The 15,149-nt window shown below is 34.8% G+C and overlaps 1 protein-coding gene across 1 annotated transcript in view; it reads left to right on the forward strand.

Moving 5' to 3' along the window:
- LOC107475993 (rRNA biogenesis protein RRP5) overlaps window positions 1–14,086 on the forward strand; it is a 16,107-nt gene extending 2,021 nt beyond the window's left edge. The window contains exons 6-40 of the mRNA XM_016095704.3: window positions 16–131; window positions 238–360; window positions 474–545; window positions 1,239–1,331; window positions 1,664–1,777; window positions 1,918–2,040; window positions 2,211–2,396; window positions 2,522–2,596; window positions 2,906–3,042; window positions 3,423–3,557; window positions 3,830–3,975; window positions 4,058–4,123; window positions 4,565–4,671; window positions 4,797–4,877; window positions 4,985–5,059; window positions 5,149–5,250; window positions 5,795–5,963; window positions 6,064–6,212; window positions 6,519–6,602; window positions 6,714–6,814; window positions 7,177–7,321; window positions 7,494–7,568; window positions 7,761–7,908; window positions 8,288–8,912; window positions 9,490–9,550; window positions 10,708–10,853; window positions 10,933–11,116; window positions 11,288–11,386; window positions 11,942–12,312; window positions 12,390–12,566; window positions 12,706–12,802; window positions 12,891–13,046; window positions 13,120–13,350; window positions 13,437–13,520; window positions 13,617–14,086. Of these exons, the coding sequence (XP_015951190.1) occupies window positions 16–131; window positions 238–360; window positions 474–545; window positions 1,239–1,331; window positions 1,664–1,777; window positions 1,918–2,040; window positions 2,211–2,396; window positions 2,522–2,596; window positions 2,906–3,042; window positions 3,423–3,557; window positions 3,830–3,975; window positions 4,058–4,123; window positions 4,565–4,671; window positions 4,797–4,877; window positions 4,985–5,059; window positions 5,149–5,250; window positions 5,795–5,963; window positions 6,064–6,212; window positions 6,519–6,602; window positions 6,714–6,814; window positions 7,177–7,321; window positions 7,494–7,568; window positions 7,761–7,908; window positions 8,288–8,912; window positions 9,490–9,550; window positions 10,708–10,853; window positions 10,933–11,116; window positions 11,288–11,386; window positions 11,942–12,312; window positions 12,390–12,566; window positions 12,706–12,802; window positions 12,891–13,046; window positions 13,120–13,350; window positions 13,437–13,520; window positions 13,617–13,724 (4,961 nt within the window). The 3' untranslated portion in view covers window positions 13,725–14,086. The remainder of the gene's footprint in view (window positions 1–15; window positions 132–237; window positions 361–473; window positions 546–1,238; window positions 1,332–1,663; window positions 1,778–1,917; window positions 2,041–2,210; window positions 2,397–2,521; window positions 2,597–2,905; window positions 3,043–3,422; window positions 3,558–3,829; window positions 3,976–4,057; window positions 4,124–4,564; window positions 4,672–4,796; window positions 4,878–4,984; window positions 5,060–5,148; window positions 5,251–5,794; window positions 5,964–6,063; window positions 6,213–6,518; window positions 6,603–6,713; window positions 6,815–7,176; window positions 7,322–7,493; window positions 7,569–7,760; window positions 7,909–8,287; window positions 8,913–9,489; window positions 9,551–10,707; window positions 10,854–10,932; window positions 11,117–11,287; window positions 11,387–11,941; window positions 12,313–12,389; window positions 12,567–12,705; window positions 12,803–12,890; window positions 13,047–13,119; window positions 13,351–13,436; window positions 13,521–13,616) is intronic.
- The last annotated feature ends 1,063 nt before the right edge of the window (window positions 14,087–15,149 follow it).

A 15,149-nucleotide genomic window follows, 5' to 3' on the forward strand; every position in this document is an offset into this window, starting at 1 on the left:
TTGTTGTCTGAGAAGGCCAGGGAAATGAGGTAAAAATTGGGCAATTTATACAAGGGTTGGTTAAGAGCGTTGATAATGTTCGTAAGGTGGTTTACTTGAGTTCTGACCCAGATACAATGTCCAAAAGTGTGGTAAGATTCCTCTCTATTTGTTATGTTCAATTTTGGGCTTTTCTTTCTATCTTTATGATTCTCACCTTCCCTTCTAATTGTCATTTCCTTTGTACATTATATGCAGACCAAGGATCTTAAAGGTATATCAATTGATATTCTAGTTCCAGGGATGATGGTTAATGCACGTGTGAAGTCAATTCTTGAGAATGGTGTTATGTTGTCATTTCTCACATACTTCACTGGAACTGTAAGCCTATCCTAACTTTGTCCGTAAATGCATATAGTATACTTAGAGCCAATAAATTTTCAAGACAAACCCAGTGCATTTAAGAGTTAAGTTTTGGAACTTTTCCATTGCAGGTTGATCTGTTTCACTTGCAAACAAGCTATCCTACAAAAAACTGGAAGGATTTATACAGTGAATCTCAGAAGGTACTTTTGATGTTGATATTTGTATGCAGTGAATGCAACTTGTTTTGCACTGAAATTCAACTGTTACATCTGCCAAAAAAGAAACTGAGAAAATAAAAGCTTAGAGCCTATTTGATTTGATAAAATGTTTTCTACTTTTAGGATTTTGTAAAGAAAAAAATTGAAAATAGTAAAACAATGCAATCCTGTATTCAGTTTTTATTTCCTGGTTTCACTTTTTTTCTTCATACACACACAAATAAAAACTGAAAAAAGAAAATGAAAACACAAACCAAAGATATTTTAAGAAAAGCAATACAGTAGTAGGTAAATGCAGTTTAGAATGCTTTTTCATTGACATCTGGAGTTAAAGTATGACTCTTTTTTTTTGTTGGGACTTGGGTGAGATCTTTTCCTCTTAGAATGAGAAAGTCTCCTTGTTTTATTTATATTCACTCTTCACTTAGAAACCAATGTTTCATACTCATCATTTGTTGACATGCTAGGATTTCTATTTTCGTTGTAATACATCGCTAAGTTAACTTTGTTGTTTCTTGTACTTGTAGCTTCATATTTTAATTCTTCATCATGAGAGGTGTCTTCACACAAGTTCAAGGACATGACTTTTTTGTTTATGGTCTATGATGTTGTGCGATCATGCTATTGGCTATTACTTCCACTGGAAGTTACATAAGTTCCTTGTTATTTTTCTAGGTTATTGCTCGAATTCTATTTATTGATCCATCAAGTAGAGCTGTTGGCTTGACACTTAATCCACATCTTGTTCAAAACAAGATTCCTCCCTTTGTAAGTATATGAATCATATATGTTGGTGCTTCTTGGTGTGGGTGTTTCATGTAATGTGGAATTAATAGTTTTCTTTTCCATTCCTTTTTCCTCTATTATTAACCTGCAAATGTATTTGTTCTGTCACATTTCTTGTTTAATATTTCCCTGTTCAGATTATGGATATTCAGAATTGAAGATAATATTCTCTCACAAAAAAAAAGAAAAAAAAAAAGAAAAAAGAAAAACAAATACAGTGAAGTAATACCAATTTAGTGGCGCAAGTCCCCCCTCCATTTATTAGCGAAGTCCAAAAGTGAATGTGCCTTTTAATGTAATCAACTCTTGTGCAGCATGTTAACATTGGAGATATATATGATGAGTCTAAAGTTGTCAGGGTGGATAGAGGAGCAGGATTGTTCCTTGAAGTTCCTTCAATTCCAGAGTCAGCTCCTGCTTTTGTCAGTGTATGTATTTTCTCGACTAGTATTAATGATACAAAGTACAGTTCTTTCACTACAGATGAGAATCAAGTCAGCTAACTATTGTGATTAAGGCTTACCACATCACACAAAATGTGAATGATAATTAAAATTGATCTTGACAGATTGTTGATTTTGATGAGGGAGAGATCCAAAAGCTTGAGAAAAAGTACAAGGAAGGTAATCATGTTCGAGTTCGTATTCAGGGATTAAGGCTTTTGGAAGGACTTGCTATAGGAAGTTTGAAGGTTGTCATTCTGCTTCCATATTCTAAGTTGAAGATGATAGTTCAATTACTGCAATGCTTTTTGCGTTAGCATTACTCTTCCGCTATGTATTCTGTTTCTAACTATTTGACTATTTGTATATTTCGGTATCATTTTTAGTGATATGATTTCCTGAATTTCATATCATGCAGGCTAGTGCTCTTGAAGAATCTGTGTTCACTCATTCTGATGCAATGCCGGGGATGGTAGTGAAGGCCAAGATAGTCAGGGTTGACAACGATCATGCTATAGTGCAAATTCCTGGGGGTGTGAAGGCACTCTGTCCTCTTAATCATATGTCTGAATTAGATATTACAAAGCCTCGAAAGAAATTCAAGGTTTCATTCTAGTTATATATGTGCTTTTTAGCATTGTCATTTTTTGTTATGTATAGGCCGTAAGTCTCTCATGGGGCAGACTAAACATTTTCATAACTGAATCCTCTGGCTGGATTTTGGTACAGGTGGGAGCGGAATTAGTATTTCGTGTGCTTGGTCGCAAAAAGAAAATGGTGACGGTTACACACAAAAAAACTCTTGTATGTTCGATAGTACAAACCTTCTTTCCTCTTCCACTTTGTTCAATTATGTAGGATTTACAAAACTTGATGATTCAAGTTCTTACCATTATATCCCCCCTCACCCCCAAACAAAAAAAACCACACAAATATTTTGCTAAAAAAATTGTTATGTATGGAATACAAAAATGAAGGTTCACAAGAAATAAAGCAGACCCTTTGCAAGTGTTCACCAAACCTTTCAAAGGAACCACATGCAATGAATCAAAATCATCAGAAGTATCGGTCTCACATATTCAATTCTGATTCAGATATATGGTCCTTTTACAGGTTAAATCGAAACTACCGATTATTAGTTCATTTACGGATGCAACTGAGGGTTTGATAACTCATGGATGGATAACAAAGATTGAAGCCCATGGATGTTTTGTGCGGTTTTATAATGGGGTTCAAGGATTTGCTCCGAGGCAAGTCTTACTACTTATCTGTTCTACAAATTTAAAACCTCCAATCTGTGACCAGAATTGGTTACTGTTGCTTCCTGAGTAATATATGATCTTCTTTTAAGAACATGAATTTCATCTTCATTTCTTCACCTTTCTGACTTTTTCATGATAAACATCATATTTGAGATGTACATAAATTCACATGCCATTGATTTATTGTTGGAATATTCAAAATCAGTCAGTTTTTCTTATTTCCATAACAAGGTAAATTATATGTTAGGCAATTTCATTTGAGTGTATGTGTTCTTCAACCACCCCCACACCCCACCCCCGCTTCTCTCCTCGTGAAAAAAAATGAAGGAGTTGTTATAATTCGATGTATTATTTTGATTAAAGTGCAGGTCTGAACTTGGATTAGAGCCAGGAGTTGATCCTGGTGCAGTTTATAATGTTGGACAAGTTGTCAAATGCCGTGTAATAAGCTCCATTTCTGCTTTACGGAGGATCAACCTTAGTTTCATAATAAAGCCCAAAAGGTATGATTCTCTTTACTTTCTCTATCCCACTTCTACTCTCAGTTTGATTTAAATTGATTTATTTACTAGTGGCTGCACTTTCTGGAGGATATCTCATCTTACCTACCAAATGTAAAAAATGCAACTTATGCATTCAAGATTTATGTGAATCTATCTGCTGATTTGATGTAGCTAACACCAACAAACGGGATTAGGCCTATTTGTTGTAGTTGTTATGTTAACTTATTAGATGGATGTCCAGCTATGATTAACGCAACACTTCAAAATTGCAGGGTTGCGGAGGAGGATAAGGTTAGGTTGGGCAGCCTTGTTTCTGGAGTTATTGACAGAATAACAACAAATGTTGTAGTTGTTTATGTCAATGCAAGTGGTTTTTCGTGGGGTACCATATCTTTGGAACACTTGGCAGATCATCTTGGTATGATTTGTTTATTCATGATATAGGCTTTCCATTGCTCCGTAAAAAATTGCATTGCTGATTATAGCCACGTTTCATGCAGGGCAAGCTAATTTGATGAAATCTGTATTAAAACCTGGATATAGTTTTGATCAACTACTGATTCTAGGTATGTTTGATACCTATAGCAGTTTGTTTCTGTGCATTTTTAGTGGCTTGTTTCTCTCCCGTTGCATTTTCCGCCCTGAGTCTCTTTCATTGGTGGTACCACACTCTCCGGGGCCTATCTGGTTGGCATGCATCATTCTTGCTCTCTTACCTTAGAGCATAAGTATCTTGTCTCCTTAGCAGTCAGCAGTGTCTGGGATGCCTCATTTTGTTTTTTGGCCTGATCTCTCCAGGACTTTTTTGAGAGGCCTTTCACCCACTTAACTAGGCCATTATATTGAATTTTTTTTGTGGTGTTTCCTTTTTTTGTTTTCTTTGTAAGTTGAGTAGTTAGATGCTTCAGCATCAAGCAGATTGTTCCATTATCATATATAAAGTTGGTAAGGTATCTCGCTAACTTGTGATTGTTTTTTTTTTTTTTGAATTCCTAAAATCAATGTAGATATTAAGGGGAGCAATTTGATTCTATCTGCCAAAAGTTCGCTTATTAAATCTGCTCAGCAGATTCCTTCAGATATTAGTCAGATGCATCTGAACTCTGTTGTGCATGTAAGTCGACATATATGAATTTCTTTTTGTACAATTTTTTTTATATGCATGTCATTTTATTATTGTTGTTGTTGTTGTTGTTTCTTGCTTGCTATGATCAATTGATTGAATCTTGTCTGGAGCAGGGCTACATTTGCAACATAAATGAGGCTGGCTGCTTTGTCCGTTTCCTTGGTTCCTTTACAGGTTTGGCTCCATCGAAAAAGGTATTCATTCCTATGACTGCCTTCTTGCCTTCTTTTCTTTTTCTCCTGTTTATTTATGTTTGTATTCTCCATATGATAGTCTGATCTTATGACTGAGTTTTGTATAGGCTGCTGATGACCAGAAAACCAATATTCTAGAAGCCTATCAGATTGGGCAATCCGTCCGCAGTAATGTGTCCGAGGTTGGTATACTTCAGCTGGTAAATTCAATATTTGCAAACACCTAATGCAGGTTAAATAATATTTAATCTTTAATTTGTTTGTTCTTCAGATCAATACTGAAAGAGGCAGAGTAACACTCTCACTAAAGCAAACATTATGTTCTTCTACAGATGCATCCTTTCTTCAAGACTACTTTATTATGGATGAAAAGGCATGGATATTTAGTTAATCACCACATTCCCCTAATATTATTTTTATGCAATGTCATTTATAATTTTAAATTCTAATATATATGTCATACATTGTATACAACTTGTTCATGCACACGTGCATGGTTACCCTTGTTTATAGATGCAATAATGAAGTATCAGTGTAATAACAGGTAATGTGTTAGTGCATTACAATTACCGCCCGGGTCCAATATTTTAACAAAATTGGTGTACTTTGCCTATGTTATTGCTCATCTACATTTGATTTTATTGTTTTTTTTCTTTTTTTTTTTTTGGGGGAGGGGGTGGTTGCAGAGAAATCTAAATATTTTAATTTGTACTTCCTGTCTCTCTGCTTTTTCCTGTAGCAGTCTTTGTAACAGTCTGTGTTTTAATATAATAACATTTCCTAAATGTTTATATCTATGTTCTGTGATTTTTTTATTAGCCTGTTGTCATCATATTTTTCTCTCTGATTTCCTCTCAGGAATCACTATTACATCAACCGCTTATGTAATGCATCTAATCCTGTGTCTCTGAACGTAGATTTCTAAGCTGCAAAACATGGGCTATGGTGCATCTGATTTGAAGTGGGATGAAGGATTTAGCTTTGGTGCAGTTGCTGAAGGTAAAGTCGAGGATGTTAAAGATGTGGGAATTGTTGTAAGCTTTGAGAAGTATAATGATGTTTTCGGTTTTATCACCACTTACCAGTGTAAGTTCCTCATCTATGTCATTTAGTTACCGAGCATTACAAGTTGGGTGATTCTTAGTTAAGTGCAGCTACTACTACTTATTGCAATATAATCTTGTAGTGGCAGGAACTACCTTGGCGAAAGGCTCCGTTGTGAAAGCAGTGGTTCTTGATGTTGCGAAAACAGAACGGCTTGTAGATTTAACTCTAAAACCAGAATTCGTTAAAAGATCTGAAGAAAGAAGCTCCATAAGTCATTCCACCAAAAAGGTTCAGCTTACTCTCCCTGCAGTTTTACATTTGTGTTGAACATGGCTGAGAAGAGTTGAGAAAAAAATTTAATGAAAATTTAATGGCATGGAGACCTGAGATTTAGTTTTCTCTCTGTCTCTATTATGTTCTTTCTTCTCTATAATCCTGGTTTGTCCACTACAGATAGAAAAGAGATGGGGTTTTATATTTGGTTATCGGTAAGGTCTTTTTTCCCTGAATGGGAGGCCTGTTGCATGAGTCCCCTACCATCATTCCTTCTTGACTATTTGTCCATATTAATGTCATGCATGCCTTCTATACCAGAAACGTCGAAGAGAGTCACTGAAGGACTTGGTGTTGCATCAGACAGTAAATGCAGTAGTGGAGATTGTCAAAGAAAACTACTTGGCAAGTGTTCACATTTTCATTCAAGTTAGCCTTCTAGTGAAGGCTTTTTTTTTTTGCTGCTTTTTAAATACATATTAACGTCCTATATCTAAATTATTATCTCCAAATCAGGTCGTATCAATACCGGAGAATAATTACATCATAGGATATGCATCCGTTTCTGACTATAATACTCAAAGGTTCCCCCAGAAAAAGTTCCTAAATGGACAGAGGTGAGGAAAATGGGTTGAAGCTATTTGCTCGTCCATTCATGTTTATTTTATCCTGTTCTACCATGGCATTAGAATTGCTATGTATTAGTGTTGTCATCATGCAAACCCTCACTTCTCTCCTTCATGCCGGTTGATGCTTAGGAGAATTCTGATTGAATATGGTAATTGGTATTTGAGAATGTTCATGTCCAACAATGGGTATTGAAATGTCACTGGAGTATGTTAGACATGATTTTTTGAATATATTTCAATGGTTTAAAAGATGACGTATATGCACTTTTATGCATTCCATTTTTTGTTGATATTTTATGTTTCTTAATTATAATGCTTCACCTCATACTTAGCATGATTTACTTGGTCAGTGTTGTGGCTACTGTTATGGCTTTTCCAAGTCCTGAAACTTCAGGAAGGTTGCTTTTACTTCTTAATGATGCTAACGAGACATCTAGTTCCAAAAGAGCGAAGAAAAGGTCTATCTATAATGTTGGGTCTCTGGTTGAGGCAGAGGTATGTGGGTTTGTTTTGTTCATTGATCTTGTTGATTCTTTGTTGTCATTTTCATACGCTATCTCTTGTATGTATTGAATGTGATCGTGGCTAGAATTTCTTATTCAAATTTTTGTAGTCTTTGGTCTCATGACTTGTACACTAAAGGAACGTGTTTCATGAATTTTCGCAGATTACTGAAATCAGATCTCTTGAACTTAAAGTTAAGTTCGGTATTGGTCTACATGGCAGGGTGCACATATCGGAGGTACTTCTATTTTGTTTCTTGTTTCTATTTGAATTAGCATTTTCATTTGTAGTCTTGTTATCTAAAACGGGTAGCCCAATGTATGGGGCTTCCACCATCCTTCTATTGTAGACATGTCCCAATGCTTATCCCATTTCTCGTTTGCTTTTTATTAGCATATTTTTAACTACTCTTTTTCCTATCTTCTGACAGGTACATGATGATGTAAATGATTTGGAAAATCCGTTTTCCTGCTATAAAATAGGGCAAACAGTGACAGCAAGAATTGTTGCAAAGCCTAATGAAAAAGATAGCTACAGAAAGGGCTGGGAGTTGTCAGTCAAACCTAAAATAATTGCAGGCAAGTTTTTCCTAGTAAATTGAAAAGGATATGAATTATTGAAAATTTTGGCCACTGCATAAGTAGGGGGGTATAGATTAAGGCTTGTGAACTTCAATGACTAGTAATTTGTTTTTGTTCTGAATGCAGCAACATAGTGTGCAGTATCATTTCGTATCTGAAGTTGTATTTACTGACATCAGTTATTTGTTAATTGCAAATTAGGCAATTCCATTTTCTCTCCCACTTTTGTTTAGCTTTGGTTTGGTATTCTATGTTGCAATTTGGGAATCCTGTCTGTTTAATTTTTTTCCTTAAAAAAAAACATTGTTCTTTTATTAATGTTAAATTTTCTCATTATCTTTCAATTTTTAATATTTAATCCTCTAATTCAATGCAGGTTCCAGTGACATCGGAGAAAATGAATCTGGTAATCTTGACTTTGAAATTGGGCAATGTGTTGCTGGTTATGTATATAAAGTAGAAAGTGAATGGGTCTGGTTGGCGATATCTCGAAATGTTAGTGCCCAGCTACATGTTCTTGATAGTGCTTTTGAACCCAGAGAGCTTCAAGATTTCCAGAATCGATTTCATGTTGGACAACTTGTTTCTGGTTATGTTGTGAGTATTAACTTGGACAAGAAACTAATGCGGTTAATTCAACGTCCCTTATCTACTCTCCCGTGCAGAACTAGTGATGAGCCACAAAACAATGTTGTGCATGCGGAATTAACAATGTATATTCATGAAGGAGATATTTTAGGCGGTAGGATTTCTAAAATACTTTCAGGTGTTGGTGGGTTGCTTGTCCAAATTGGTCCATATATCTATGGGAAGGTCCACTTTACTGAGCTCACAGATACATGGGTGCCTGACCCATTATCTGGATATCATGAAGGGCAGTTTGTCAAATGTGTAGTTCTTGAAGTCAGTCAAACTGTCAGGGGTACTGTTCATGTCGACTTATCATTATGTTCTTCAAGAGGGATGCTTTCTCAAGATTCTGAAGATGTTCAAAGCACCGGGTAAGTAACTACTAATCCATAGCCCGTTATTTATTACAGTCACTATTAAATTCACGTGTCTGAATTCTGAATGCGTCTCTCAATATATTTATTCGTTTTTCTTTCATTTGTACAATTAAAATTATTCAGTGTATCCTTTTTAAGACATTAAGAACATATATTCCATCATTCATATCCCAACAAATCAATTCATCTCAACTTTATCATTTGTTGGGAAGTTCTTTTTTAGTCTGCCTATATAATGTAGTTTTTTATAAAAGGACTATCCTCCTCTTGAATGGCTTTACTTTGGATGTATATTCTTTACTTATGCTAATTAATCTATACTTTGAAATTAAACAACTCTTTTTCCGTCAAATTTGATTTTGAATCACAATATCTATGGTATGGATCTTGAAAGAATTGATTTTCTGTTCTTGTGTATGTTTGCTGCATGCGTCCACTTTTGAATTTATTGCAATGATGGGTAAATTTTGTTTATCTATTTTTTAATTTGGATACGATTTCTATGACATTCTTCTATTAATAATGTTGTTATTGTTGATTGTGTTGAATATTATTAATAATGGTTTCTCAGGCATGATAATGGTAAATGTGTGGAGATGATTGAAGATATTCATCCTGATATGTTTGTAAAGGTACTAGTTTCATTTCTTCAGAAGTTATTATTGATTGCCTTCTTTCTAGGGCTGTGCTTGAGCTTCTTTAATCTGGGATATGCACTTAGTCTTGTTAGATCGAGTTTGAGCTGTTAAAAGCTGGTAGTATTCATCATTTACATGGCTAGTGATACTCTGTTATTTTGAGGTGCCAAATATTATCTCTGTATAAAAACTTCGATGATTTTTGAAGATGAAAATTTTTAATGGGCTAGCATTTGCTATTGCTTTTTAAATTGTTACTCTTTAAAGGATTGTTCTTCACTTATGTGCTTGAGATGAACTTTTCTTCATGATAACTTTACATGATTGTTGGGATTAATTGCTCGATGTTGCCTTCATTTTCTTATTCAATTTTGTTGGGAAGCTGAGATGTACAACTTGAATTGCTAAATAAAGCAACATCAGATACTTGTTACAAATAAAGATAGCCCCTTGGAGATTGGGAGTTTTGATGATTTTGCTCAACTTACCTTTTACGTTGTATTTAGTTCATGACTAAATGGATTTCTTAATTTTGTAATATTTTTTTCTCTTCTGCAATTTCCTTCTGTATAAAGAGTACATTCACCTTTTCTAAATGCAAGTGCTCTTTTTTTTTGGTGATTATCTTGTGATATATAATGTTTTGCATTTTGATTACACGATGACCTAAAATTCTCTAGTTACCATATCTCGTTAAAAAACTAGAGTTTCATTTGTAGTATTTTATTGTCTATTTTAAGAATGTCTTGGTGTAATAGACTGTGAATTTGACTTTATCAGCCACTCAAATATATAAATAGGATTGGTGCAGTACATGATTGCTAGTTGCTGTTGATTTAAATATATTGATGAAGGTTCTGAGACTTAATTTCAAAACCATATTACTTTTCGATTTTTTATTTGTATACTTAATAAGATTCATAAAGCAGTTGCAAAACTTCTAAATCAGTAATGCTATTTCACCTGTTGTAAGATTGGTACTTTTAAGTGTTGCTCTCTCTGATGATCTGCCATCTTGAGATTTGGTTGCTAAATCTAAGTGTGGATTGTGGTGTGAGTTGTTTGTTTTTTCTCTTTGAACTTTTACCTGAGCATTGGATTTCACAATTTGGATTAAGGTTTTTATTGAATAAATGTCTTCTTTTGGCTAGGGTTATGTTAAGAATGTCACACCAAAAGGTTGCTTCATTTCACTTTCACGAAAGATTGATGCGAAAATTCTTCTATGTAATTTGTCCAATGAGTTTGTCAAAGATCCCGAGAAAGAATTTCCTGTTGGAAAGCTTGTAGTTGGCAGGTAAGCATCTCACATTTTGTTTCTCTCCATTTTCTAATATGATGTAAACGAAGAGATGTACTAAGATTGCAAGTAACAGGGTTATATCCGTGGAGCCCCTTTTAAATCGTGTTGAAGTTACATTGAGGACATCAAGTGGTCCCAGGAAATCCAATTTTGAAATTCTGGATTTGAGTAAATTTCAAGTTGGAGATGTAATATCTGGAAGGATTAAGCGTATTGAGCCATATGGTTTATTCATTACAGTTGATGACACAAACATGGTATTTTGACATTCTTTGAATCCATTTGTGGTCCATGTATTTGTAATATGAAATCTTGTGGTCAAGTTAAAATGTATTCTATCATTCTCATGTGCATTTTTAGAAAAAAAAAAAATATTAGTGATAACTTGGTTCTGTTAACTCACTTTGATATGCTCCTTCTATGTTTAGGTTGGATTGTGCCATATATCAGAAGTTTCTGATGATACTATTGAGAACATTGAAACAGAGTATAGAGTTGGACAGCATGTAAATGCAAGAGTATTGAAGGTAATTCATGTCCATAAACTTCAAGTATGATATTGGAAATAGCCTTCTTTGTGTGCTTTAATTGGCACCAAAACTTCTACCCAGTTAAAGCGAATAGCTCCATGTATGTTGTATGCTTGGAAAGGTCTAGCTTGAAAATCTATCTATATTTTCTGTAACTTATTCATCTCCAGTCAGGTTATGTGTTAATGGTTCAGGTGCGCATTATAATGAAGACAGAATGGTTTAATTTGTTCTCAATATATATATTTTTTTTAATAAAAGATGAATCTTCTGGAACACAGTTATGCTATTTATTAACTTATTTAGACTCTAAACCATCCAATTTATCTCAAAATTTGGTCCACCAACTAGAGTGCTAGATAACTGCCATTCAGAATTACAGACAAGTGTGTTTATTGCAAACCCTTTTTACAATCAAACAATTGAAGCCATGCCAAAAAAATTACATAGAATCAATGAATCATGATATTGGCATACTTGACTTGGTTGTACTACACCACATAGCTTCATGCTTGATCATTTTCGCTTTACATGCATTTTTCCTTATATCAGGTGGATGAAGTAAAACAGAGAATTTCTCTGGGAATGAAGAATTCATATATGAGAGATGAAGATGCACATGGAATACCTTCAGATCAACAATCAGATGAACCTCTTGCTGATAGAATGACATCTATGGATTTAATGACTAGCAGTGTTCCTGGAACCTCTGATATGGAAATTTTAGATGAAATTGATCAACTCCCAATTCTTCCACAAGCAGAAGAAAGGGCGTCCATTCCACCGTTAGATGTTTCCCTTGATGACTTAGACAAAATTGATATAAATAACACCAATCGCCAAAGTGAAGAGCATTCGAATGATGAAGGCACAATAGATGAAAAGAAAAAGAGGCGCGAAAAGAAAAAAGCAAAGGAAGAAAGGTCGGTGTAATACATGGAATGCTGATATGAGTTTTTATTATTTTCAACTTTTAATACATAGTAGCCATACTGTACAGGGAGAAACAGATAAGGGCTGCAGAGGAAAGACTACTGGAGGAGGATGTACCAAGAACAGCTGATGAGTTTGAAAAGCTGGTTAGAAGCTCTCCTAATAGCAGTTTCATCTGGATAAAATATATGGACTTCGTGATTTCTTTGGCTGATGTTGAGAAAGCCCGCTCTATTGCTGAAAGGTACATACAATTGGTGCCTTGAATTTCCAACAACCCCCTCATAGACACTCCGCATAAATGGTTTGCACAGTAATTCATCATTCTGTATTTTTCCCGTCATCTGAATTTGTCGTCCTGTTCTGCTTCCAAAATTTTATAGGGCTTTGCGGACAATAAATATTAGAGAAGAGGATGAGAAGCTCAACATCTGGAAGGCTTTCTTTAATTTAGAAAATAAATTTGGAAATCCTAAAGAGGTAAGAGAGAGTGTGTGCAATTTAAATTCACTACATCGGTCTCTGATGTTCTATCTTGCTGTATCCTTACCTAAAATTCTGTATGTAGGAGGCTCTTATGAAAGTTTTTCAACGAGCTCTGCAGTACAATGATCCCAAAAAAGTATATCTAGCACTTTTGGGACTGTATGAGAGGACTGAACAACAAAACTTGGCTGATGAACTTCTCAATAAAATGACAAAGAAGTTCAAGCATTCTTGCAAGGTATTGTGTGTTCAAATAAAACAAACTTCATAATAAAAAAAATGTATGCAACTTACTCTGCACTGGATTTTAGGTTTGGTTGAGACGTGTACAAAGTCTTTTGAAGCAAAACCAGGATGGAGTTCAACCTGTTATCAACCGTGCTTTGTTAAGCCTACCAAGGCGCAAGCATATTAAATTTATTTCCCAGGCAGCCATTCAAGAATTCAAGATTGGGGTTCCAGACAGAGGACGATCATTGTTCGAAGGAATTTTACGGGAATACCCAAAGAGAACAGACTTGTGGAGTGTCTATCTAGATCAAGTATACCCTTCATCACAAATATTCTGTCTGTATTATTACTTTATTAGTATCAATCTGAAGCTAACATTCCCCTGTACTTTTAACAGGAGATTCAACACAAAGATGCAGATGTAATTCGTGCACTTTTTGAAAGGGCAATTACTCTGAGCCTACCACCAAAGAAGATGAAGGTGTGTACTCATATACATTCCCCATCCCCGTTTACTGATCTTGGTTTTACTCTCTTTCCTTTTAGCTTAACTAGTCGTTGTTGTCTTGATTGGCAGTTTTTATTTAAAAAATATCTTGATTATGAGAAGTCCCAAGGTGATGAAGAACGAATTGAATCCGTGAAACAGAAGGCAATGGAATATGTCGAGAATACTCTGGCTTGATACAACCATCACTGCACTGGCTTCGAATTTCTCAGCTTGCAGCCATTGTTGAGTCCTTGAGTTGAGGCTAACATGTCTTCACAAATCACAGAGAAAACAAGTTTTCAGTGTTTGTTGGAGCAAAAAACGTGTTCACCATAATTTGACTACGTGAGAGCATGTTTAATGAGTTCGGGATATCCATTAGATCCATCAAATGTGTACGGGAAAGAAGTGTTTTGGCCAGTCACCAAGTTTGGTGGTTAGATTGAGTATTAGAAAGGAAATAGAAACCTGTATTCTTACTATTTTTCTGCCCAGTTTTGCTTTTTCTTTTGGGCTGTAAGTTTTAGTTATCATAAATATTTTGTCCATTTGTTGTTCATCAGCCTCATTTACCAAATTTTGCCCGTTGTCCTTCGTATTAGACGATGTAACGTTTTGAATTGTGTATTCGAATACAATTAATTTCACAGACCCCAAAAAATTAAAATGGACTGTAAATGCTCAATTTTGAGTTAAACTCCAAAATCGTCCTCGGATTGACGAAGTGCACGGATTTGGTCCTTGATTTATCAATTGCACCGTTTAGGTCCAGATATTGTAAAAAATGCACCGAGTTGGTCTCTTGTCTTATTTCCGGCTATTTAGATTTGCCGCCAGCAGTGACATGGCAAATCAGTGCCACGTAGTATACCACGAAATAAAGTCGTATGGTTTTTGACGTTGTTTAACAAGTAAGAGTTGGTTTTTGACGTTGTTTAACAAGTAAGAGTTAAAACTTTGTAACCTCAACGTTTGTGATCACTTGATCGTCTTTTTCTTTTTCTGAACTTAAACACTTGCGTGACAAAATCCTTTGGTCTATAACTGTTGTCTAGGGTTTGTTTGGTGGAACGATTTGGCTTGGTGTATTTTGTTAGTACCCTGAATTGTATATGCGATTGAAGTTGGTTCTTCGTGGATAATCCTCTTGTATCCTTTTCAGTGCCATGTCATTGCCGGCGGCAAGGGTAAATGGCCGAGGATAAAGCAAGGGACCAACTCGGTGCATTTTTTACAATGTCGGGAATCTAAAGTCCTAAACGGTACAAATGGTAAGTCATGGACCAAATTAATGTATTTTGTGAATTTCTATTTGAAGAATCACTTTAAAATTTAATTTACTCAATTTTTTAATCTTTTTTTGCTCTGCCCAATATATTGTGCATATTTTTGAAACTGTGTTGAATGCAGAACTTCTTATACATAATAATTTTTAACATTTACTTTAAGATATATTTTAGCTAAATTTATACTCTCATTATAGGTGGAAAAAATTTACTATTTTTAGTAATTAAAATTCTTTTTAAATTTTAAATATTCCCAAAAAAATTTTGCATTCTCCTAAAATATGCTATTCTCCTTTTGTTTAGTTATAGAAACAAAATAGTAACAAGTGAAAAT

Source organism: Arachis duranensis, chromosome 2, assembly GCF_000817695.3.
Source record: "Arachis duranensis cultivar V14167 chromosome 2, aradu.V14167.gnm2.J7QH, whole genome shotgun sequence".
Lineage (NCBI taxonomy): Eukaryota > Viridiplantae > Streptophyta > Magnoliopsida > Fabales > Fabaceae > Arachis > Arachis duranensis.